At 41.4% G+C, this 27,988-nt stretch overlaps 1 protein-coding gene across 3 annotated transcripts in view; it reads left to right on the top strand.

Annotated features, from left to right (window-relative positions):
• The window catches only part of LOC133537886 (coiled-coil domain-containing protein 148-like), a 106,061-nt gene that overhangs the window by 63,059 nt on the left and 15,014 nt on the right, over positions 1–27,988 (top strand). For all 3 annotated transcript variants that reach the window (XM_061879009.1, XM_061879008.1, XM_061879010.1), the window contains 3 exons: positions 13,213–13,353; positions 18,770–18,888; positions 24,017–24,134. In XM_061879009.1, coding sequence (XP_061734993.1) covers positions 13,213–13,353; positions 18,770–18,888; positions 24,017–24,134 — 378 coding nt within the window. The remainder of the gene's footprint in view (positions 1–13,212; positions 13,354–18,769; positions 18,889–24,016; positions 24,135–27,988) is intronic.

Raw genomic sequence — 27,988 nt, 5'->3', positions numbered from 1 at the left:
GAATGTGGGGAAAAAAATCCAGGAATTCACATTGTAGGAATTTTAAATAATTTATTTGTAAATTATGGTGGAAAATAAGTATTTGGTCAACCATTCAAAGCTCTCACTGATGGAAGGAGGTTTTGACTCAAAATCTCACGATACATGGCCCCAATCATTCTTTCCTTAACACGGATCAATCGTCCTGTCCCCTTAGCAGAAAAACAGCCCCAAAGCATGATGTTTCCACCCCCATGCTGTCAGGCTGGGGCTGTGGATGTTTGTGCTTCCTCGATGCAAGGATGATGTGGGACGAGTCAGGCATGAATGTTTATTTAATAAACAAATAAACAAAAAAAAGGCAACACAAAAAGCGCGCTCGATGCTGGATACTAATCTATACTAAAACTTAGAACAAAAAGTTGTTTTTTTCCCTTGGCCTCAGTCTGCACCCCCACTCCAGGGCCCAGGCTAAGACCGATTTTTTTTATTTATTTTATTTTAATCTTCTATTACTTTCTCCCTTCCCCCTATCTCCCCACCCCCCCTGTTTACCTGTATGTCATCTTTTTTGTAAGGGGCGCTGGAAGCCGGCAGACCCGTCAGCGATCCTGTTCTGTCTCCCTGTAATGTTTGTCTGATCTTGAATGGGATTGTGCTGAAAATTGTAATTTTCCTGAAGGAACTCTCCTGACGGAATAAATAAAGTACTATCTAATCTAATCTAATCTAATCTATAAAGTGTTTGGGATTATTTCTCATTCATCCAGAACAGGGAACACCAAACTACGGCCCAAGTTGAAAAAAATATATACCGTATTTTTCGGACTATAAATCACAGTTTTTTTCATAGTTTGTCCGGGGGTGCGACTTACAGTGGGGCAAAAAAGTGTTTAGTCAGCCACCGATTGTGCAAGTTCTCCCACTTCAAATGATGACAGAGGTCTGTAATTTTCATCATAGGTACACTTCAACTGTGAGAGACACAATGTGGAAAAAAAATCCAGGAATTCCCATTGTAGGAATTTTAAAGAATTTATTTGTAAATGATGGTGGAAAATAAGTATTTGGTCAACCTCAACCATTCAAAGCTCTCACTGATGGAAGGAGGTTTTGGCTCAAAATCTCACGATACATCTACCAAGCGGCATAGCTCGGTTGGTAGAGTGGCCGTGCCAGCAACTTAAAGGGTTGCAGGTTTGATTCCCGCTTCCGCCATCCTAGTCAATGCCGTTGTGTCCTTGGGCAAGACACATTACCCACCTGCTCCCAGTGCCACCCACACTGGTTTAAATGTAACTTAGATATTGGGTTTCACTATGTAAAAGCGCTTTGAGTCACTAGAGAAAAGCGCTATATAAATATAATTCACTTCACATGGCCCCATTCATTCTTTCCTTAACACGGATCAATCGTCCTGTCCCCTTAGCAGAAAAACAGCCCCAGCGCATGATGTTTCCACCCCCATGCTTCACAGTAGGTATTAGAGATGCGCGGATAGGCAATTATATCATCCGCAACCGCATCACAAAAGTCGTCATCCACCCGCCACCCACCCGAACCAACATTTCATCAAAGTCACACCCGCCCGTTGTTATATATCTAATATAGACGATGCAAGGCATTAGTGAGGTTAGAAAATGTAACTCCCTCCAAATAGCACAGACACGATGGCTTTCTTGAATTGATTTATTTGAAGAATTCCTTTCCCCTTCAAATTCACCGTGAAAACTATAATAAATTAAGCACGTTAAAAACGTAAAAATAATAACATGCACAGCATGTGGATCAAACATGTTACCAAGTAAAATACCAACAAATGACAAATACCTCGTCGGCCATACCCGGAAGTAGCTTCCTTACATCCGTGGACCGACCAAACGAGACATTTCAAAATAAAAGTATGCCCACATACTGTTTCAAAGAGTGCTGCTCGTTTTTCGTATCTGGGTAACAACATTTAACTATTTATAAATGGTTGATTTCTATAGGCTAGTAAGATAAAGTGATTTCTATAGGCTAGTAAGATAAAGTGATTTCTATAGGCTAGTAAGATAAAGTGTTGTGTGACAAATACCTCGTTGGCCATACCCGGAAGTAGCTTCCTTACATCCGTCAACAGACCAAACGAGACACTTCAAAATAAAAGTATGCCCACATACTGTTTCAAAGAGTTCTGCTCGTTTTTCGTATCTGGGTAACAACATTTAACTATTTATAAATGGTTGATTTCTATAGGCTAGTAAGGTAAAGTGTTGTGTGGGGCGGTTTAGCTCAGTTGGTAGAGCGGCTGTGCCAGCAACTTGAGGGTTGCAGGTTCGATTCCCGCTTCCGCCATCTTAGTCACTGCCGTTGTGTCCTTGGGCAAGACACTTTACCCACCTGCTCCCAGTGCCACCCACACTGGTTTAAATGTAACTTAGATACTGGGTTTCACTATGTAAAGCGCTTTGAGTCACTAGAGAAAAAGCGCTATATAAATATCATTCACTTCACTTCACTACCTGACAAGTTTGGGCTACCTTGCTTCTGCAGCCTTCATCAGAGGTGTCACGTGATGTTAGCGTCACGTTGTCTGTGATGTGTTATATGGATTGTACCATCAAGAGTTGTCAGGTACAACATTTTACCTTCCATCCATCCATTTTCTACCGCTTATTCCCTTTCGGGGTCGCGGGGGGCGCTGGCGCCTATCTCAGCTACAATCGGGCGGAAGGCAGGGTACACCCTGGACAAGTCGCCACCTCATTGCAGGGCCAACACTTTACCTACTAGCCTATAAAAATAAATACACATCAGTAGGCTAAATGAACCTCTTCAACATAACATTTAACTATGTATAATGTAGCGGCTGGCTACGGGGTGTTAGCCAATGACTTCCGGGAGAGATAGGGAAGTGACATTCTCGACAGGAAGTGAGAGTACGAGTTGTCCCGGGAAAAGCGTTAGAGACATGAGAGCTGTTGTGTGGTTTTATTACATCTTGTGCAATAAAGACAAGACAAACGAAGAAGTTTTATGAGTCTACATTCCTGGGATTATTACAATATATATTTCCGAATTGGTTCAACCGCCACCCGCCCGAATCTATTTAAAATCAATTTTTTCGTCACGTCACCCGCCCGACCCGCGGTTTATCCGCAGACTCCGCGGTTGTGACCGCAAACCGGGCATCTCTAGTAGGTATGGTGTTCTTGGGATGCAACTCAGTATTCTTCTTCCTTAAAACACGACGAGTTGAGTTTATACCAAAAAGTTCTATTTTGGTTTCATCTGACCACATGACATTCTCCCAATCCTCTGCTGTATCATCCATGTATCCATTTTGGTGTAAACTCAACTGGTCGTGTTTGGAGGAAGAAGAATACTGAGTTGCATCCCAAGAACACCATACCTACTGTGAAGCATGGGGGTGGAAACATCATGCTTTGGGGCTGTTTTTCTGTTAAGTGGACAGGACGATTGATCCGTGTTAAGCAAAGAATGAAATTGTGAGATTTTGAGCCAAAACCTCCTTCCATCAGTGAGACCTTAGAATGGTTGACCAAATACTTATTTTCCACCTTAATTTACAAATAAATTCTTTAAAATTCCTGGATTTTTTTTTTCACATTCTGCCTCTCACAGTTGAAGTCTACCTATGATGAAAATGACAGACCTCTGTCATCATTTTAAGTGGGAGAACTTGCCCAATCGGTGGCTGACTAAATACTTTTTTGCCCCACTGTAAATACTTCTGAGTGTTGCGGTAGTTTCGTCTAGTTTCTGTCCCTTGAACAATTCTGTGAACCATGACTCACTGATTTGTTAGTACCGAGTGTGAGTAATTTCCGTGGGCATGCCACAAATTATTCCTCATTGTTCCTAATTGCTCATTTTGCTCGCAGCCTTTCCTAAACTGATTCAGTCCTATTATACTACACACTGGAAGTCTGTCAATTAGACATGCACTAGAACGTTCTGACGGCTACGGTGACGCCCACCACCCCCCGACAGAAGACGTCGATTTTACAATTAAAGGTTTTGGAAAGTCTGCAGTGCAACGATAATAAAAGAAGGCCGTCATTTCTTTTGTTTTGCCGACATCCCAGCAGCCTTTGCAAAGCTCCGTAAAAGGATCCTGTTTGCTTGCTTTTACTTCAGACAATATTTTGTTAAAGGGAATGAATACTTTAGTCTCTCCAGAGTCACTTTGTTGGCATTGTGCTCGCTGAATTAGACTCACTGTGGTTCTGACAGTAAATTCCCATTTTTAAGGTGCTTTCCAGATGCAAATTGACCTTATTTGATTGACAATTTAATTGCCATGAGCTGAAGATTGTATTCCCTAATGTTCCCTTCAATCAATCAATCAATCAATCAATGTTTATTTATATAGCCCCAAATCACAAATGTCTCAAAGGACTGCACAAATCATTACGACTACAACATCCTCGGAAGAACCCACAAAAGGGCAAGGAAAACTCAAACCCAGTGGGCAGGGAGAATTCACATCCAGTGGGACGCCAGCGACAATGCTGACTATGAGAAACCTTGGAGAGGACCTCAGATGTGGGCAACCCCCCCCTCTAGGGGACCGAAAGCAATGGATGTCGAGCGGGTCTAACATGATACTGTGAAAGTTCAATCCATAGTGGCTCCAACACAGCCGCGAGAGTTCAGTTCAAGCGGATCCAAGACAGCAGCGAGAGTCCCGTCCACAGGAAACCATCTCAAGCGGATCAGCAGCGTAGAGATGTCCCCAACCGATACAGGCGAGCGGTCCATCCTGGGTCCCGACGAGCGGTCCATCCTGGGTCTCGACTCTGGACAGCCAGTACTTCATCCATGGTCATCGGACCGGACCCCCTCCACTAGGGAGGGGGGGACATAGGAGAAAGAAAAGAAGCGGCAGATCAACTGGTCTAAAAAGGAGGTCTATTTAAAGGCTAGAGTATACAGATGAGTTTTAAGGTGAGACTTAAATGCTTCTACTGAGGTAGCATCTCGAACTGTTACCGGGAGGGCATTCCAGAGTACTGGAGCCCGAACGGAAAACGCTCTATAGCCCGCAGACTTTTTTTGGGCTCTAGGAATCACTAATAAGCCGGAGTCTTTTGAACGCAGATTTCTTGCCGGGACATATGGTACAATACAATCGGCAAGATAGGCTGGAGCTAGACCGTGTAGTATTTTATACGTAAGTAGTAAAACCTTAAAGTCACATCTTAAGTGCACAGGAAGCCAGTGCAGGTGAGCCAGTACAGGTATATATGTATGTATATATGTATATAAAGGTATATACAGTACAGGCGTAATGTGATCAAACTTTCTTGTTCTTGTCAAAAGTCTAGCAGCCGCATTTTGTACCAACTGTAATCTTTTAATGCTAGACATGGGGAGACCCGAAAATAATACGTTACAGTAATCGAGACGAGACGTAACAAACGCATGGATAATGATCTCGGCGTCTTTAGTGGACAAAATGGAGCGAATTTTAGCGATATTACGGAGATGAAAGATATACAATACAATACAAATTGAACACGAGTGACTGACACTGTATTACCTCAATATCATACAGTAGTGCAGTACTACACTACTACATCCCTGCACCTTCACATACACTATAATGCCAAAAGTATTTGGCCGCCCATCCACTAGATCAGAACCAGGTGTCCTAATCACTTAGCCACAGGTGTATAAAACCAAGCACTTAGGCATGGAGACTGTTTCTACAAACATTTGTGAAAATATGAGTGACAAAGACAGTGATTTCCAGCCTGGAACTGTCATAGGATGCCACTTGTGCAACAAATCAAGTCGTAAAATTTCCTCGCTTTATTATAAGAAAATGGAAGAGTTTTGGGAACAACAGCAACTCAGCCACAAAGTGGTAGACCACGTAAACTGACAGAGAGGGATGCTGAAGCGCATAGTCCAAAGACTTTCTGCACAGTCAGCTACAAACTTCATTCATGTGGCTTTCCAATTCGCCCACGTACAGTACGCAGAGAGCTTCATGGAATGGGTTTCCATGGCCGAGCATCTGCATCTAAGCCATACATCACCAAGTCAAATGCAAAGTGTGGGATGCAGTGGTGTAATGCACATCGCCACTAGACTCTAGAGCAGGGGTCACCAACGCGGTGCCCGCGGGCACCAGGTAGCCCGTAAGGACCAGATGAGTCGCCCGCTGGCCTGTTCTAAAAATAGCTCAAATAGCAGCACTTACCAGTGAGCTGCCTCTATTTTTTTAATTTTATTTATTTACTAGCAAGCTGGTCTCGCTTTGCTCGACATTTTTAATTCCAAGAGAGACAAAACTCAAATAGAATTTGAAAATCCAAGAAAATTTTTTAAAGACTTGGTCTTCACTTGTTTAAATAAATTCATTCATTTTTTTACTTTGCTTCTTATAACTTTCAGAAAGACAATTTTAGAGAAAAAATACAACCTTTTAGGATTTTTAAACGCATATACCTTTTTACCTTTTAAATTCCTTCCTCTTCTTTCCTGACAATTTAAATCAATGTTCAAGTAAATTTATTGTTTTCATTGAAAATAATAATAAATACATTTTAATTTATTTTTTTTATTTTAGCTTCTGTTTTTTCAACGAAAAATATTTGTGAAATATTTCTTCAAACTTATTATGATTAAAATAAAAATAAAAATGATTCTGGCAAATCTAGAAAATCTTTAGAATCAAATTTAAATCTTATTTCAAAGTCTTTTGAATTTCTTTTAAACTTTTTATTCTGGAAAATCTAGAAGAAATAATGATTTGTCTTTGTTAGAAATATAGCTTGGTCCAATTTGTTATATATTCTAACAAAGTGCAGATTGGATTTTAACCTATTTAAAACATGTCAGCAAAATTCTAAAATTAATCTTAATCAGGAAAAATTACTAATGATGTTTCATAAATTATTTTTTAATCTTCAAAAATATTCGAATTAGCTAGTTTTTCTCTTCTTTTTTTCGGGTGAATTTTGAATTTCAAAGAGTCGAAATTGAAGATAAACTATGTTTCAAAATGAAATTTTAATTTTTTTCCTGTTTTTCTCCTCTTTTAAAACCGTTAAATTAAGTGGGTTTTTTTCATCATTTATTCTCTACAAAAAACCTTCCGTATATATATATATATATATATATATATATATACATATATATATATATATATATATATATATGCATATATATATATATATATACATATATATATATATATATATATATATATGCATATATATATATATATATATATGTATATATATATATTAAAGGTAAATTGAGCAAAATGGCATATATATATATATATATATATATATATATATATATATATATATATATATGTATATATATATATAATTTTCCTTCTTTCTGGCAATTTATTTAAGTTTGTATCAAACTGGTAGCCCTTCGCATTAATCAGTACCCAAGAAGTAGCTCTTAGTTTCAAAAAGGTTGGTGACCCCTGCTCTAGAGTAGTGGAGACGCGTTCTCTGGAGTGATAAATCACGCTTTTCCATCAGGCAATCGGATGGGTTTGGCGGTTTCCATGAGAACGGTACATTTCGGACTGCATTGTGCCGAGTGTGAAATTTGGTGGAGGAGGAATTATGGAGTGGGGTTGTTTTTCAGGAGTTGGGCTTGGCCCCTTTAGTTCCAGTAAAAGGAACCTTGAATGCTCCAGGATACCAAAACATTTTGGACAATTCCATGCACCCAACCTTGTGATTGGAGCGGACGGACCCCTTCCTCTTCCAACATGACTGTGCACCAGTGCACAAAGCAAGGTCCATAAAGACGTGGATGACAAAGGTCGGATGTGGATGAACTTGACTGGCCTGCACAGAGTCCTGACCTGAACCCTATAGAACACCTTTCGGATGAATTAGAACGGAGATTAAGAGCCAGGCCTTCTCGACCGACATCAGTGTGTGATCTCACCAATGCACTTTTGGAATATTGGTGGAAAATTCCTATTAACACACTCCACGCAACCTTGTGGACAGCCTTTCCAGGAGAGTTGAAGCTGTAATAGCTACAAAATGTGGACCGACATAGGAATGGGATGGCACTTCAAGTTCATATGTGAGTCAAGGCAGGCGGCCAAAAAACCTTTGGCAAAATAGTTTATGTCACATTCCCTTAAACACTGCAATGGGTGTCATTTGTTCTGCAAAATACAGACTAAAGATGGCTTTATGAACTTCAAATATCAATACTAGAGTAGTATTCGTCACGGCACAGGCGCACGTCTGTACACATTCATCTGTGCGCGACGCTGTGAGCACCTCCTAGAGCGCGCCACTCCTGCTGCAGCAAGTGGATTAACTTGACTGGCCTGCACAGAGTCCTGACCTGAACCCGATAGAACACCTTTGGGATGAATTAGAACGGAGACTGAGAGCCAGGCCTTCTCGACCGACATCAGTGTGGGATCTCACCAATGCGCTTTTGGAATATTTGTGGAAAATTCCTATAAACACACTCCACGCAACCTTGTGGACAGCCTTTCCAGGAGAGTTGAAGCTGTAATAGCTACAAAATGTGGACCGACATAGGAATGGGATGGCACTTCAAGTTCATATGTGAGTCAAGGCAGGCGGCCAAAAAACCTTTGGGAAAATAGTTTATGTCGCATTCCCTTAAACACTGCAATGGGTGTCATTTGTTCTGCAAAATACAGACTAAAGATGGCTTTATGAACTTCAAATATCAATACTAGAGTAGTATTCGTCACGGCACAGGCGCACGTCTGTGCACATTAATCTGTGCGCGACGCTGTGAGCACCTCCTAGAGCGCGCCACTCCGGCTGCAGCAAGTGGATTAACTTGACTGGCCTGCACAGAGTCCTGACCTGAACCCGATAGAACACCTTTGGGATGAATTAGAACAGAGACTGAGAGCCAGGTCTTCTCGACCGACATCAGTGTGTGATCTCACCAATGCGCTTTTGGAATATTTGTGGAAAATTCCTAAAAACACACTCCACGCAACCTTGTGGACAGCCTTTCCAGGAGAGTTGAAGCTGTAATAGCTACAAAATGTGGACCGACATATTGAACCTCATGGGTTAGGAATGGGATGGCACTTCAAGTTCATATGTGAGTCAAGGCAAACCTTTGGCAATATAGTTTATGTCACATTCCCTTAAACACTGCAAAGGGTGTCATTTGTTCTGCAAAATACAGACTAAAGATGGCTTTATGAACTTCAAATATCAATACTAGAGTAGTATTCGTCACGGCACAGGCGCACGTCTGTGCACATTCATCTGTGCGCACCTCCTAGAGCGCGCCACTCCGGCTGCAGCAAGTGGATTAACTTGACTGGCCTGCACAGAGTCCTGACCTGAACCCGATAGAACACCTTTGGGATGAATTAGAACGGAGACTGAGAGCCAGGTCTTCTCGAGCGACATCAGTGTGTGATCTCACCAATGTGCTTTTGGAATATTGGTGGAAAATCCCTATAAACACACTCCACGCAACCTTGTGGACAGCCTTTCCAGGAGAGTTGAAGCTGTAATAGTTACAAAATGTGGACCGACATATTGAACCTCATGGGTTAGGAATGGGATGGCACTTCAAGTTCATATGTGAGTCAAAAGGCAAACCTTTGGCAATATAGTTTATGTCACATTCCCTTAAACACTGCAAAGGGTGTCATTTGTTCTGCAAAATACAGACTAAGGATGGCTTTACGGATGTTGGACACATCATTTGCGAGGCTATTTTCATTTGCTAGCGGGTGCATTAAATTGGGGGCATGATACCTCGATACTGCAGCTCGTATTACTGCTTGAAAACAGGCAACCAGTGAAAGTGGTCGAAAAATTCCTATTAAAAAAACACTCTGCAACCTTGTGGACAGCCTTCCCTGGAGAGTTGACGCTGTAATCCCTGCAAAAGGTGGACCGACATCATATTGAAGCCTATGATTTAGGAATGGGATGGCACTTCTAGTTCATATGTGAGTCAAGGCAGGTGGCCAAATATAGTGTATTTACATTAGTAATAATGTGTTGCCTCTATAAATTCCAAACATAAGTGTTTTTTAGTGGAGGATTGTTTTTAAGTCCCCTGCTGCTCCAGTCAGACACACACCACGTGCAAGTGCCTTGATGATACTGCCGGCGCTAATGCGCCTGAGACCATTTTAATTTGCAGTCCATTCCTGTGGGCACCCCTGAGCTCTACTCTGATAGGCATGTGAATCTGTTTGCACGCCCGGAATGCCGCACTTGAATAGCCGGCACGCCACAGAGAGGCGGCCGCTGCTGCCGCTGTGTAACGAGCCTGTCATTCATTCATTCATCCCCTAGAAAATGTTGCACTATGCGTGTGTGCGTGTCCCTGCCAAATGTTTTGTCAGCGTCTTGCTTGGTAGGAGAGAGATGTCCCTGGAAAACGTGTCAACTTTTAAATGGAGTAAACTTGCACGGTCTAAACAAAGCCAATGCAAGAGCTGTATCGAAAATAAGCAGGTAACTAGTACACATGTATATATGTTTCCGTATGAGTTGGGAAATTGTGTTAGATGTAAATATACACGGAATACAATGATTTGCAAATCCCTTTCAACCCATATTCAATTCAATGCGCCACAAAGACAAGATATTTGATGTTCAAACTCATAAACTTTATTTATTTTTTTTGCAAATAATAATTAACTTAGAATTTCATGGCTGCAACACGTGCCAAAGTAGTTGGGAAAGGGCATGTTCACCACTGTGTTACATCACCTTTTCTTTTAACAACGTTTGGGAACTGAGGAAACTAATTGTTGAAGCTTTGAAAGTGGAATTCTTTCCCATTCCTGTTTTATGTAGAGCTTCAGTCGTTCAACAGTCCGAGGTCTCCGCTGTCGTATTTTACGCTTCATAATGCGCCACACATTTTCCATGGGAGACAGGTCTGGACTGCAGGCGGGCCAGGAAAGTACCCGCACTCTTTTTTTACGAAGCCACGCTGTTGTAACACTTGTCTTGCTGAAATAAGCAGGGGCGTCCATGATAACATGACAACATATGTTGCTCCAAAACCTGTATGGACCTTTCAGCATTAATGGTGCCTTCACAAATGTGTAAGTTACCCATGTCTTGGGCACTAATACACCCCCATACCATCACAGATGCTGGCTTTTGAATTTTGCACCTACAATTATTTTCCTCTTTGTTCTGGAGGACACCACATCCTTTGTTTCCAAATATAATTTGAAATGTGGACTCGTCAGACCACAGAACCCCTTTCCACTTTGCATCAGTCCATCTTAGTTGAGCTCGGGCCCAACCAAGCCGGCGGCGTTTCAGGATATTGTTGATAAATGGGTTTGGCTTTGCATAGTAGAGTTTTAACTTGCACTGACAGATGTAGCGACCAACTGTAGTTACTGACTGTGGTTTTATGAAGTGTTCCTGAGCCCATGTGGTAATATCCTTCACACACTGATGTCGGTTTATGATGCAGTACCGCCTGAGGGATCAAAAGTCCGTAATATCATCGCTTACGTGCAGTGATTTCTCCAGATTCTCTGAACTTTTTGATGATTTTACGGACCGTAGATGGTAAAATCCCTAAATTCCTTACAATAGCTTGTTGAGAAATGTTGTTCTAAAACTGTTCAAAAATTTGCTTACAAAGTGGTGACTCTCACACCATCTTTGTTTGTGAATTACTTAGCATTTCATGGAAGCTGCTTTTATACCCAATCATGGCACCCACCTGTTCCCGATTAGCCCGCACACCTGTGGGATGTTCCATATAAGTGTTTGATGAGCATTCCTCAACTCTATCAGTATTTATTGCCACCTTTCCCAAATTCTTTGTCACGTGTTGCTGGCATCAAATTCTAAAGTTAATGATTATGTGCCAAAAAAATAAATGTTTATCAGTTTGAACATCAAATATGTTGTCTTTGTAGCATATTCAACTGAATATGGCTTGAAAAGGATTTGCAAATCATTGTATTCTGTTTATATTTACATCTAACGCAATTTCCCAACTCATGTGGAAACGGAAAAACTTGCAACGTTTACTAATAAAACAAAGCTGTTTTGTTTTTTTCAAACTGTCATTGTTTAAAACACAATATTGAATCAAAATCAATGTTATGAATTATTGACCTATGCAAGTTTCCGATTACTTCACATCAAATATTCCACTAAGAAAATTATTTTTGGTGGAAGATTTAGCAAATTTGTTAAAGTAATCAAAAAATGTTTATTTTGTTTTTTTCTTAATGTACCGAAAATGAACCGAACTGTGACCTCTGAACCGAGGTATGTACCGAACCGAAATTTTTGTGTACCGTTACATCCCTAATATATATATATATATATATATATATATATGTATATTTATGTATGTATGCATATGTATGTATGTATGTATGTATGTATGTATGTATGTATGTATGCATATGTATGTATGTATGTATGTATGTATGTATGTATGCATATGTATGTATGTATGTATGTATGTATGTATGTATGTATGTATGTATGTATGTATGTATGTATGCATATGTATGTATGTATGTATGTATGTATGTATGTATGTATGTATGTACACACATACGCTTGCACATACTTCTATACACAAATACGTACATACACACACGCGGCATATATAGCTCGTTTGGTAGAGTGGCCGTGCCAGCAACTTGAAGGTTCCAGGTTCGATTCCCGCTTTCGCCATCCTAGTCACTGCCGTTGTGTCCTTGGGCCAGACACTTTACCCACCTGCTCCCAGTGCCACCCACACTGGTTTAAATGGAACTTAGATATTAGGTTTCACTATGTAAAGCGCTTTGAGTCACTAGAGAAAAGCGCTATATAAATATAATTCACTTCACTTCACATACAGTACATACACACGCAAATTCACCGTACAAACACACATATATACACATACACTCATGCATATATTCACATTTCATCAAACCTATACTAAAGTTGTCCTCCTTGCATACGTGTATCATCTTAATAATATAAAGACGGATACTTCAGGATGAATATTTGGCTCCCAGAGAAGATTGTACACTCCCTATAAACCCTATAATTTTGATCAACTGACTAGAACAACATGAGGGAGCTAAAACAAATTCTCCCTTTTAGTTTCAAAGATTTACTTTTTTGAATCCTGTAACATTTTCACTTTATATCATTCAATGCATCCTGAAGTAGTGTGATGGATTGAAGGTATCTGACCTCATTATTATTTTTATTATTATTATTGTAGCTGCAGCAGTGGCGGGCCCATCAGGAAGAGGTCGCCCAGCTGCAGGGATCCATCGCTGCCCGACAGCAAGAGGAAGCTGAAGCTATATTAAAGAGAGAGCAGGAAAAGGAAGCCGCCCTCAGGGCACATCAGAAGGAAAAGGTGAGAGTATCTGCATCACACACACACATATATATATATATATATATATATATATATATGGGCTTCACGGTGGTAGAGGGGTTAGTGCGTCTGCCTCACAATACAAAGGTCCTGCAGTCCTGGGTTCAAATCCAGGCTCGGGATCTTTCTGTGTGGAGTTTGCATGTTCTCCCCGTGAATGCGTGGGTTCCCTCCGGGTACTCCGGCTTCCTCCCACTTCCAAAGACATGCACCTGGGGATAGGTTGATTGGCAACACTAAATTGGCCCTAGTGTGTGAATGTTGTCTGTCTATCTGTGTTGGCCCTGCGATGAGGTGGCGACTTGTCCAGGGTGTACCCCACCTTCCGCCCGATTGTAGCTGAGATAGGCGCCAGCGCCCCCCGCGACCCCAAAAGGGAATAAGCGGTAGGAAATGGATGGATGGATATAGCAGGGTTGCCAAAAGTGTGCCCCGGAGGCCATTTGCAGAACACAGCTAATGTTTTAAAGGCCCACGGCACATTCTAAAAAACATATTAAAATAAACAAAAACATAAACAAAAGTGAAATAAAAAATCTTAAAGACAAAATGTAATTTGGAAACACTTGCAACGTTTACTAATGAAACAAAGCTGTTTTTTTTTTCAAACTGTCATTGTTTAAAACACAATATTGAATCAAAATCAATGTTATGAATTATTGACCTATGCAAGTTTCCGATTACTTCACATCAAATATTCCACTAAGAAAATTATTTTTGTTGGAAGATTTAGCAAATTTGTTAAGTAATCAAAAAATGTATATTTTGTTTTTTTCTTACTGTACCGAAAATTAACCAAACCGTGACCTCTGAACCGAGGTATGTACCGAACCGAAATTTTTGTGTACCGTTACATCCCTAATATATATATATATATATATATATATATATATATATATATATATATATATATATGTATGTATGTATGTATGTATGTATGTATGTATATGTATATATATATATATATATACATATATATGTATATATATGTATATATATATGTATGTATGTATGTATGTAGGTATATGCATATATATATATATATATATATATATATATATATATATATATATATATGTATATATGTATATATATATATATATATATGTATATATGTGTATATATGTATATATATGTATATGTGTGTATATATGTGTATATATGTATATATATGTATATGTGTGTATATATATGTGTCACGTGCCGGTCGCATTTTAATGCGGGATCGTTCCTCCAATGCAAACATAGACACTCCGGACAACAACATAAAGGTAAGAATGATTTAATTACAAAACACTGGTACAAAAACAGACGAAAAGAAACGCGTGGCGAAAGCACAGAAGCTAATGCTAACACTAGCACAGGATCAGGTAACAAGAAATCTAGTAATTACCAACGAAACAGTTGCATGCCGCAAACAAGGGACCAAGACCGACTGACGGGACAAGGCAGGCTTAAATAAGGAAGTAATTAACAAAAACAGGTGTGCGTCTGGAACCCGCAGCAGGTGAAATTAATGTGTTACCATGGTGACAAACTAACAGAAAATAACTAAACTAAACATGATCCAGACTACGGATCATGACAATATGTATATATATACATATATGTATATATGTACATATACGTGTATATATATATACATATATATATACATATATAAATATATATATGTGTGTATATATATATATATATATATATACATATATATATGTATATATATATACATATATATATACATGTGTATATATATATACAAACTCAACTGAATTTGCATTAAATCAGGTTGTTTTAGCTAATAATCATACTGCAAGATCTAACATGTTGCATTCGATGTTTATTTCCATGCATTTCCGTTAATTCCCATATAATCCCGTTAATTCCCATGGACAGTTTCCAACTTTGAATACCGGTATTCCCGGAATTTTGCAACACTAGTTGTGCAGTCATTTTTGTGTTCTTTTTTTGTTCTATGATTGACGCGACTACACTAAACTATGACGCTAAGTAGAGCAGTGTTTTTCAACCACTGTGCCGCGGCACACCAGTGCACCGTGAGATATTGTCTGGTGTGCCCTGGGAGATGATGTATCAATCAATCAATCAATGTTTATTTATATAGCCCTAAATCGCAAGTGTCTCAAAAGGCTGCACAAACAACAACGACATCTGCGGTAAAGAGCCCACATAAGGGCAAGGAAAAACTCACCCCAGTGGGACGTCGGTGACAATGACTATGAGAAACCTTGGAGAGGACCGCATATGTGGGCAAGCCCTCTCGGGGAGACCGAAAGCAATGGATGCCGAGCGGGTCTAACATGATATTGTGAAAATCCAGTCCACAGTGGATCCAACAAAACACTGAGACTCCAGTCCATAGTTATAATTGCAATCCAGTAATTATAATCCGTAAATGCGCCGTTGTTGAGTGTCTGTACTGTCTAGAGCTCGGCAGAGTAACTGTGTAATAGTCTTCCATACTAGTCGGTAGCAGCAGGTAGCTAATTGCTTTGTAGATGTCAGGAACGGAGAAAGTGGTTTGCAGGTAAAAAGGTGTCTGATGCTTGAACCAAAAATGAACAAAAGCGGAAGGCATTGAAGCTTAGGGAAGGCTATGAACTGGCTGCAAAGTAAACAGACAGAATGCTGGATGACAGCAAAGACTTACAGTGTGTGGAGCAGCAGACGGCGTCCACAAAGTACATCCGAACATGACATGACAACAACAAAATAGGAGCGTAAGACAAGAACTAAAACACTACACACAGGGAAACACCAAAAAACTCCAAAAAAAAGTCACGACATGATGTGACCGTACACCTACTTTGAGACGAGCTATAATGATGCATGCTTTGTTATGGTTTGAATTCATATCAAACAATTGCGAGAACGACTTTTTACTGTCAATATCGGCTGCTGAGTTTCATTTTTTTACAGGCCTACTGAAAGCCACTACTACTGACCACACAGTCTGATAGTTTATACATCAATGATGAAATATTAGCATTGCAACACATGCCAATACAGCCTTTTTAGTTTACTAAATTGCAATTTTAAATATCGCGCCAAAGTATCCTGCTGAAACGTCGCGGTATGACGACGTGTGCGCGTGACGTCACGCATTGTAGAGGACATTTTGTTCCAGCACCGTTCCCAGTCTGTTTTCATCGCATGATTCCACAGTATTCTGGACGTATGTGTTGCTGAATCTTTTGCAATTTGTTCCATAAATAATGGAGACGTCAAAGAAGAAAGCTGTAGGTGGGAAGCGGTGTATTGCGGCCGCCTTTAGCAACACAAACACAGCCGGTGTTTCATTGTTTACATTCCCGAAAGATGACGGTGAAGCTTTACCATGGAACAGAGCGGTCAAGCGAACACGGTTGGATTGGACCACACACACAAAGTACAGTGTTTTATGCAGCGATCATTTCGAAAGATCGTGTTTCGAAGAGGGTCCCTTGCGAAGGGCAGAGATGGGCATCGCCACCACCCGTCGACTGGTGCTGAAGAAAGGGGCGGGGCCGACCTTCAGGTTGTACAGGTACGACCATATAATCTCACTAAAACACTAGTAACACAATAAGCAGATAAAGGATTTTCCAGAATTATCCTAGTAAATTTGTCTAATAACATCTGAATCGCTCCCACTGTATAGTCTTTTTTTTTCTTTTTTTTTCTAGTCCTTCACTCTCACTTTACTCATCCACGATCTTTCAAGTGTCCTGTTGAAAACGTTGCGGTATGATGACGCTTATGATGACGCGTGCGTTACACGTGACCGGTCGTAGCGGACATTTTTTTCCAGCCCGATCCAAGCTATAAGTCGTCTGCTTTAATCGCATAATTACACAGTATTCTGGACATCTGTGTTGCTGAATCTTTTGCAATTTGTTCAATTAATAATGGAGACGTCAAAGAAGAAAGATGTAGGTGGGAAGCGGTGTATTGCAGCTGCCTTTAGCAACACAAACACAGCCGGTGTTTTCTTGTTTAAAATTCCCGAAGGTGAAGCTTTACTATGGAACAGAGCGGTCAAGCGAACATGGATCCCGACCACATGTCAACCGGCAGGTTTCGATGAGAAAATTGCGGTAATAAGTCGGCTCTTACCGTAGTTATGAGCGGAGCTTGCGTCCTCCTGCAGCTGCGGACTATTACCTCCTCCCACCGGAGACACTGGCGGTCACCACACCCATGGCCACACCCCTCCGACTTTCAGGTACCATATAATCTCACTAAGACACTAGTAACACAATAAGCAGATAAGGGATTTTACAGAATGATCCTAGTAAATGTGTCTAATAACATCTGAATCGCTCTCATTGCCCTCGCCTTTTTTTTTTTTTTTTACTTTTTATCCATCCATCCATCCATCCATCTTCTTCCGCTTATTCGAGGTCGGGTCGCGGGGGCAGCAGCCTAAGCAGGGAAGCCCAGACTTCCCTCTCCCCAGCCACTTCGTCTAGCTCTTTTTATTTATTTATTTTTTTCCTAGTCCTTCACTCTCGCTATCCTCATCCACGAATCTTTCATCCTCGCTCAAATTAATGGGAAATCGTCGCTTTCTCGGTCCGAATCGCTCTCGCTGCTGGTGGCCATGATTGTAAACAATGTTCAGATGTGAGGAGCTCCACAACCCGTGACGTCACGCGCACATCGTCTGCTACTTCCGGTACAGGCGAGGCTTCTTTATCAGCACCAAAAGTTGCAAACTTTATCGTCGATGTTCTCTACTAAATCCTTTCAGCAAAGATATGGAAATATCGCAAAATGATTAAGTATGACTCATAGAATGGAGCTGCTATCCCCGTTTAAATAAGAAAATCTCATTTCAGTAGGCCTTTAAATGAAACTCTGCTGGTGTCGTGCCTCAGAATTTTTTCAATGAAAAAAAAAAAGTGCCTTGGCTCTGAAAAGGTTGAAAAACACTGAAGTAAAAGCCCACAGACCGCGAGTTTGAGACCCCTGTTTTGCAAATGTTTTAACGTTTGATTCATGACCCGTGGCCAGGAATGGTACTGACATTACGTCATTCTGTTGAGAGAAAAAGTTCCCTTGGATAGGAACATAATCATGACTGTTTAATTAAGTCCCCCCCTCCACCTCTCCCTGGGCGCTATGCTGGAAGAGAATTAGAAGCCTGAGACATGATGATTAATGAGAGCGTTTACGATGCATTTGATTCCTCATAATTCAGCGCAATCGCCCGCCAGACATTGAAATATCGTCCCTTTTTTTTTCCATTTACGTTTATCTGATTCCAGCGTTGTCACGTCAATAAGACACACAAAACACCGCCTATAGCTGTGTGGAAGTCGGACTCGGGCGTCGACGTCGCCCTTTTCTTCAGGCTGTTGTTGGTAAACGTCTGCGCTTAATGTTCCCCACTCAGCTCCGGAAATTTAATTTGGAGCAGCAGAAGCGGCGGGAGGAGCTGGAGCAACGGGATCAGGAGAGGCTGGCCAAACTGAGGTGCGCCATGGAGGAGCAGGCCAGGCAAGATAGAGAAAGGTGAGCAATGCATTGTGGGATGTTGGGTTTCCATGGCTTTCGTACATCATACTTGCCAACCCCTCCCGGATTTTCCGAGAGACTCCCGAAATTCAGCGCCTCTCCCGGGACAAATTTTCTCCCGAAAATCTCCCGAAATTAGGCGGAGCTGGAGGGGGCGTGTCGACAGCCTGTTGTCACGTCCGCTTACCCACAATATAAACAGAGTGCGTGCCCAATGACGTTATAACTGTAGAATGATCTTGGTTTCTTATGTGGGTTTATTGTTAGGCACTTTCAATCACGTCCTCTCAGCGCGGTAACAACACACAACAACAGCAGTCACGTTTTCGTCTACCATAAAGCAGTTTGTTTGCCGTAAACAGCAATGTTGTGACACTCTTAACTAGGACAATACTGCCGTCTACTGTACATGCGTATGTGACAATAACATCTACGGCTTTTAGAACATTAGTTCTCAACCTTTTTTCAGAGATGTACCCCCTGTGAACATTTTTTTAATTCAAGTACCCCCTAATCAGAGCGAAGCATTTTTGGTTGAAAAAAAGAGATAAAGGAATAAAATACAGCACTATGTCATCAGTTTCTGATTTATTCAATTGTATAACAATGCAAAATATTGCTCATTTGTAGTGGTCTTTCTTGAACTATTTGGAAAAAAAGATATAAAAATAACAAAAAAACTTGTTGAATAATAAACATCCATCCATCCATCCATTTTTCTACCACTTATTCCCTTTTGGGGTCGCGGTGGGTGCTGGCGCCTATCTCAGCTACAATCGGGCGGAAGGCGGGGTACACCCTGGACAAGTCGCCACCTCATCGCAGGGCCAACACAGATAGACAGACAACATTCACACACTAGGGCCAATTTAGTGTTGCCAATCAACCTATCCCCAGGTGCATGTCTTTGGAAGTGGGAGGAAGCCGGAGTACCCGGAGGGAACCCACGCATTCACGGGGAGAACATGCAAACTCCACACAGAAAGATCCCGAGCCTGGATTTGAACCCAGGACTGCAGGACCTTCGTATTGTGAGGCAGACGTACTAACCCCTCTGCCACCGTGAAAATAAACAAGTGATTCAACTATAAATAAAGATTTCTACACATACTGCAATGAGGTGGCGACTTGTCCAGGCTGTAAACCGCCTTCCGCCCGATTGTAGCTGAGATAGGCACCAGCGCCCCCCGCGAACCCAAAGGGAATAAGCAGTAGAAATGGATGGATAGCTGTAAATATACTCCTCCCCTCTTAAGCACGCCCCCAACAACGCCCCGCCCCCAAACCACGCCCAACCCCCGACCACGCCCCCCACCTCCCGAAATCCAGAGATCATCGCAACTTTTGCAAGCCATACCATATACCGGTGTTTTCCAACCACTGTGAGACACAGTCTGATGTGCCGTAGGAGATGATCTAATTTCACCTATTTGGGTTAAAAATATGTTTTGCAAACCTGTATTTATCCATCCATCCATCCATTTTCTACCGCTTATTTACAGTCTGAAAATTATGTGTTGTTGTTGAGTGTCGGTGCTGTCTAGAGCTCGGCAGAGTAACCGTGTAATACTCTTCCATATCAGTAGGTGGCAGCCAGTAGCTAATCGCTTTGTAGATGTCGGAAACAGCGGGAGGCAGGGTGCAGGTAAAAAGGTGTCTAATGCTTAAACCAAAATTAAACAAAAGGTGAGTGCCCCTAAGAAAAGGCATTGAAGCTTAAGGCAAGGCTTTGCAGAACAAAACTAAAACTGAACTGGCTACAAAGTAAACAAAAACAAAATGCTGGATGACAGCAATGCCAAGCCACGCTGTTGTAACATGTAGCTTGGCATTGTCTTGCTGAAATAAGCAGGGGCGTCCATGAAAAAGACATTGCTTGGATGGCAACATATGTTGCTCCCAAAACCTGTATGTACCTTTCAGCATTAATGGTGCCTTCACAGATGTGTAAGTTACCCATGGCATGGTTCTTTTCCTCTTTGTTCCGGACGACACAATGTCCACAGTTTCCAGAAACAATTTGAAATGTGGACTTTCCACTTTGCATCAGTTTCTGGGTGTTGTTGATAAATGGCTTTGGCTTTGCATAGTAGAATTTTGAACTTGCACTTACAGATGTAGCGACGGACTGTAGTTACATACAGTGGTTTTCTGAAGTGTTCCTGAGGCCATGTGGAGATATCCTTTACGCACTGATGTCACTTTTTGATGTAGTACCGCCTGAGGGATCGAAGGTCCGTAACATCGCTTACATGCAGTGATTTCTCCAGATCCTCTGAACATGTTGATGATATTACAGAGCGTAGATGGTGAAATACCAAAATTCCTTGCAGTAGCGGGTTGAGAAATGTTGTTCTTAAACTGTTGGACAATTTGCTCACAGATATTTTCACACGTCCTTGTTTGTGAATCAATCAATCAATCAATGTTTATTTATATAGCCCCAAATCACAAATGTCTCAAAGGACTGCACAAATCATTACGACTACAACATCCTCGGAAGAACCCACAAAAAGGCAAGGAAAACTCACACCCAGTGGGCAGGGAGAATTCACATCCAGTGGGACGCCAGTGACAATGCTGACTATGAGAAACCTTGGAGAGGACCTCAGATGTGGGCAACCCCCCCCTCTAGGGGACCGAAAGCAATGGATGTCGAGCGGGTCTAACATGATACTGTGAAAGTTCAATCCATAGTGGCTCCAACACAGCCGCCAGAGTTCAGTTCAAAGCGGATCCAAGACAGCAGCGAGTGTCCCGTCCACAGGAAACCATCTCAAGCGGAGGCGGATCAGCAGCGTAGAGATGTCCCCAACCGATACACAGGCGAGCGGTCCATCCTGGGTCCCGACGAGCAGTCCATCATGGGTCTCGACTCTGGACAGCCAGTACTTCATCCATGGTCATCGGACCGGACCCCCTCCACAAGGGAGGGGGGGACATAGGGGAAAGAAAAGAAGCGGCAGATCAACTGGTCTAAAAAGGAGGTCTATTTAAAGGCTAGAGTATACAGATGAGTTTTAAGGTGAGACTTAAATGCTTGTACTGAGGTGGCATCTCGAACTGTTACCGGGAGGGCATTCCAAAGTACTGGAGCCCGAACGGAAAACGCTCTATAGCCCGCAGACTTTTTTTGGGCTCTAGGAATCACTAATAAGCCGGAGTCTTTTGAACGCAGATTTCTTGCCGGGACATATGGTACAATACAATCGGCAAGATAGGATGGAGCTAGACCGTGTAGTATTTTATACGTAAGTAGTAAAACCTTAAAGTCACATCTTAAGTGCACAGGAAGCCAGTGCAGGTGAGCCAGTACAGGTATATATGTATGTATATATGTATATAAAGGTATATACAGTACAGGTATATATGTATGTATATATGTATATAAAGGTATATACAGTACAGGCGTAATGTGATCAAACTTTCTTGTTCTTGTCAAAAGTCTAGCAGCCGCATTTTGTACCAACTGTAATCTTTTAATGCTAGACATGGGGAGACCCCAAAATAATACGTTACAGTAATCGAGACGAGACGTAACAAACGCATGGATAATGATCTCAGCGTCTTTAGTGGACAGAATGGAGCGAATTTTAGCGATATTACGGAGATGAAAGAAGGCCGTTTTAGTAACGCTTTTAATGTGTGCTTCAAAGGAGAGAGTTGGGTCGAAAATAATACCCAGATTTTTTACCGAGTCACCTTGTTTTATTATTTGGTTGTCAAATGTTAAAGTTGTATTATTAAATAGAGGTCGGTGTCTAGCAGGACCGATAATCAGCATTTCCGTTTTTTTGGCGTTAAGTTGCAAAAAGTTAGCGGACATCCATTGTTTAATTTCATTAAGACACGCCTCCAGCTGACTACAATCCGGCGTGTTGGTCAGCTTTAGGGGCATGTAGAGTTGGATGTCATCAGCATAGCAGTGAAAGCTAATACCGTATTTGCGTATGATGTCACCTAGCGGCAGCATGTAGATGCTGAAGAGTGCAGGGCCAAGGACCAAACCCTGGGGAACTCCACACATTACCTTAACATAGTCCGAGGTCACATTGTTATGGGAGACACACTGCATCCTATCAGTAAGATAAGAGTTAAACCAAGACAGGGCTGAGTCTGACATACCAATTTGTGTTTTGATACGTTCTAATAAAATATTATGATCGACGGTATCGAAAGCAGCGCTAAGATCGAGGAGCAGCAACATAGATGACGCATCAGAGTCCATCGTTAGCAATAGATCATTAGTCATTTTTGCGACTAATGATCGCAAAATTCATGGAAGGCAGCTTCCATGAATGACTGCGCATTTCATGGAAGCTGCCTTTATACCCAATCACGGCACCCACCTGTTCCCAATTAGCCTGCACACCTGTGGGATGTTCCAAATAAGTGTTTGATGAGGATTTTTCTGTCTTTTTTGCTGCTTGTGCCAGCTTTTTTGAAACATGTTGCAGGCATCATATTCCAAATGAGCTCATATTTGCAAAAAATACCAATGTTTACCAGTTTCGAACGTTAAGAATATTATCTTTGCAGTCTTTTTAATTGAATATAGGATGAAAAAGTTTTTGCAAATCATTGTATTCTGTTTTTTTTTTGCCATTTACACAACGTGCCAACTTCACCGGGTTTGTTTAACCTTTCAAAATGATGTCTTAGTACTGGTCTTGGGATTATGCACCGTTCAGGCAGTTTGCATGTCTGTTAATATCCTTGCAGTAAGTACCTGTCATGCACAACCCTAACTGCAGTACTTTTAAATACCTCAAAACTGATGTTTATTGCCGTAAAATAACAGCTTAGTGTTGGATTCTAATCGCCATTATGTTGCAATGTTGACGTTCTATCAGCGGGTAATGAGTCCCTTTGTATTTCTGTCCTACACTGCAGTCCTATCACACTTTGGCTATGACAAAGAAGGAAAAGGAGGCTCCCGCGGGGTACAAAAAGGGCCGATATGAGAGAAGTTGCACAATGACAGCCTCATAAAAAGCCACAAGAGCTTGGAGGTGTGCTGTGTCAGGAGCGACGTGCCATGTTTGTGCAGCGCTGCGACAGATGGAAGGGAGGGGGGGCATGCTCGGGTCTAATGTCCCTGCCCTCTTGTGCCCTCCTCCCCCAGGGTACGGTTTCGGGCCGAGGTGTTGGCGCAACGCAAGGAGGAGAAGGAGGCCTGTGAGCTGGAGCGGTACAGGGAGGAAGCGGAGAAGCAGAATCGACTGGAAGCACTCCGGAGTCAGGTGGATCATTTTATGCTGTTAACCCTCACCAGTATATTGATTGGCCCTTTTCAGGAAGGGGTGCTTTAATTTAGACTGGAACAACACTGCCACCCTGTGGTTGAAAATGAGAATACATTTCTTTAGGCACTAGAATAGAATAGAGTTTTATTTGTCATTATTACAGTGAACAGGTTCAAAGAACAACAAAATTGGAACAGATCTCCTAAGGTGCATACACAATAACTTAGTAGTATGATAGTAAAAAAAAGATTTTTTCTTAAAAAGAAGAAGATATGTGTGTGTATATATATATATATATGTATATATATATGTATATATATATATATATATATATATATATATATATATGCGATTAGTTGGGAACTGGTCCAGGGTGTAATCTGCCTTCCGCCCCCCCCCCGCGATCCCAAAGGGAATAAGCGGTAGAAGATGGATGGATATATATATGTATATATATATATATATGTATATACGTATGTATATATATATATATATATATATATATATATATATATATATATATATATATAATGTATGTATGTATGTATGTATAATGTATGTATGTATATATATGTCTGTATGTCTGTATGTGTATGTATATATATTTATGTATGTGTAAATATATGTATGTATATATATGTATATATATATGTGTATATATGTCTATATATATATGTGTGTATGTGTATATATATATGTATGTATGTACTCCCCGTGAATGCGTGGGTTCACTCCGGGTACTCCGGCTTCCTCCCACCTTGGCGACTTGTCCAGGGTGTACCCTGCCTTCCGCCCGATTGTAGCTGAGATAGGCGCCAGCGCCCCCCGCGACCCCAAAAGGGAATAAGCGGTAGAAAATGGATGGATGGATGGATGGATGTGTATATATATATATAAGTATATATATACATACATATATATATATATATATATATATATATATATATATATATATATATATATATATATATATATATATATATATATATATATATATATATATATATATATCCAGATATAACATTATTTCATAATAGTACTGCATAATCAGCTTTCTGTGTGAGAATTTACGTTATAAAAATTACACTTTTGTCCCTAAGCTTGTCTGCTTGAATTTAATAATCGGACATTACCTTTTTTTTCTCCACCTTTTTTCCAGAGAGTGCATTACATTTTCAAATGAAAAAAAACATTTTTTTTTTTTAATTCACTTTCCTACATTGTGTAAAACATATGTTCCATTTTCAATTTTACTTTATTTAACCACGGAAAGACTACTTTCGATTAAAATCTATTTTTCATGAGCAACTTGAAAAAGAGGGCGGCACAAACCTATTCATCCATCCATCCGTTTTCTTCCACTTATCCGAGGTCGGGTCGCGGGGTCAGCAGCCTAAGCAGAGAAACCCATACTTCCCTCTCCCCAGCCACTTCGTCCAGCTCTTCCCAGGGGATCCCGAGGCATCCCCAGGCCAGCTGGGAGACATAGTCTTCCCAACATGTCCTGGGTCTTCCCAACGTGTCCTGGGTCTTCCCAACGTGTCCTGGTGGCTGCAGGATTAGGTCTCTGCTTTTTGCAGATGATGTGGCCCTGATGGCTTCATCTGGGCAGGATCTTCAAATCTCACTGGATTGGTTCGCAGCCGAGTGTGAAGCAACTGGGATGAGAATCAGCGCCTTCTCGCCTGAGTCCATGGTTCTCGCCCGGGAAAGGGTGAAGTGCCATCTCCGGGTTGGGGAGGAGACCCTGCCCCAAATGGAGGACTTCAAGTACCTAGGAGTCTTGTTCACTACTGAGGGAAGAGTGGATCGTGAGATCGACAGGCGGATCGGTGCGACGTCTTCAGTAATGCGGACGTTGTACCGATCCGATGTGGTGAAGAAGGAGCTGAGCCGGAAGGCAAAGCTCTCAATTTACCGGTCGATCTACGTTCCCATCCTCACCTATGGTCATGAGCTTTGGGTTATGACCCAAAGGACAAGATCACGGGTACAAGCGGCCGAAATGAGTTTCCTGCTCTCCCTTAGAGATAGGGTGAGAAGCTCTGCCATCCGGGAGGAACTCAGATTAAAGCCGCTGCTCCTCCACATATAACGGAACCAGATGAGGTGGTTCGGGCATCTGGTCAGGATGCCACCCGAACGCCTCCCTAGGGAGGTGTTTAGGGCACGTCCGACCGGCAGGAGACCACGGAGAAGACCCAGGCGGCACAAACAAAGTTCCAATAATAATTACAAAAAATAAATACGACAGAACAACAGCGGTCATACCACAACAGGTCAAAAGTCATTTTAAACGATTTAAGTAATAATTAGATTTAAAAGCCAGTACATTTCCCAAGAGAACGGGGTATACACAGTCGTCCCTCACCACATCGAGCTTTAAAGGCCTACTGAAAGCCACTACTACCGACCAAGCAGTCTGATAGTTTATATATCAATGATGAAATATTAACATTGCAACACATGCCAATACGGCCTTTTTAGTTTACTACATTGCAATTGTAAATTTCCCGCGAAGTGTCCTGTTGAAAACGTCGCGGTATGATGACGCTTATGATGACGCGTGCGTTAGACGTCACCGATCGTAGCGGACATTTTTTTCCAGCCCGATCCAAGCTATAAGTCGTCTGCTTTAATCGCATAATTACACAGTATTCTGGACATCTGTGTTGCTGAATCTTTTGCAATTTGTTCAATTAATAATGGAGACGTCAAAGAAGAAAGATGTAGGTGGGAAGCGGTGTATTGCAGCTGCCTTTAGCAACACAAACACAGCCGGTGTTTTCTTGTTTAAAATTCTCGAAGGTGAAGCTTTACTATGGAACAGAGCGGTCAAGTGAACATGGTTCCCGACCACATGTCAACCGGCAGGTTTCGATGAGAAAATTGTGGTAATAAGTCGGCTCTTACCGTAGTTATGAGCGGAGCTTGCGTCCTCCTGCAGCTGCGGACTATTATCTCCTCCCACCGGAGACACTGGCGGTCACCACACCCCTCCGACTTTCAGGTACCATATAATCTCACTAAGACACTAGTAACACGATAAGCAGATAAGGGATTTTACAGAATGATCCTAGTAAATGTGTCTAATAACATCTGAATCGCTCTCACTACCCTCGCCTTTTTTTTTTTTTACTTTCTTTTTTTTTTTGTATTTTTTTCCTAGTCCTTCACTCTCACTTTCCTCATCCACGAATCTTTCATCCTTGTCAAATTAATGGGGAAATTGTTGCTTTCTCCGTCCGAATCGCTCTCGCTGCTGGTGGCCATGATTGTAAACAATGTTCAGATGTGAGGAGCTCCACAACCCGTGACGTCACGCTCACATCATCTGCTACTTCTGGTACAGGCAAGGCTTTTTTTATTAGCCACCAAAAGTTGCAAACTTTATCGTCGATGTTCTCTACTAAATCCTTTCAGCAAAAATATGTCAATATCGCGAAATGATCAAGTATGACACATAGAATGGACCTGCTATCCCCGTTTAAATAAGAAAATCTCATTTCAGTAGGCCTTTAAATATTGAGGCTTCACCGCGTTGCAGATTTTTAGGGATATTTGGATTTCTTTGGTCCTGAATTATGCATTTCCATGCATAAAAATGGCTCGATAAAGTAAATATCATTACTACAGTAGTACTGACCTGTAGGAGGGACCAAACCGGAGTACACTGTTCAGTTCCGTGGTCACTGATTGGCTCAGCCTCAGCGAGCATTTCTATGAACTTTGTTCACCAAGTGCCACCTCAGAAAAAATCGTGGCTCTCCAGGTGCCACCATAATGACCAACATCAAAATGAGGGCCTGATTACTCATTAAAATCAAGGCAAGGGTTTTATTTAACAAGTA

This window comes from Nerophis ophidion, linkage group LG19, assembly GCF_033978795.1.
Source record: "Nerophis ophidion isolate RoL-2023_Sa linkage group LG19, RoL_Noph_v1.0, whole genome shotgun sequence".
NCBI classification, from domain to species: domain Eukaryota; kingdom Metazoa; phylum Chordata; class Actinopteri; order Syngnathiformes; family Syngnathidae; genus Nerophis; species Nerophis ophidion.
Note: the sequence above shows the minus strand (reverse complement) of the source record. Positions and strands in the feature narration are given on the sequence as shown.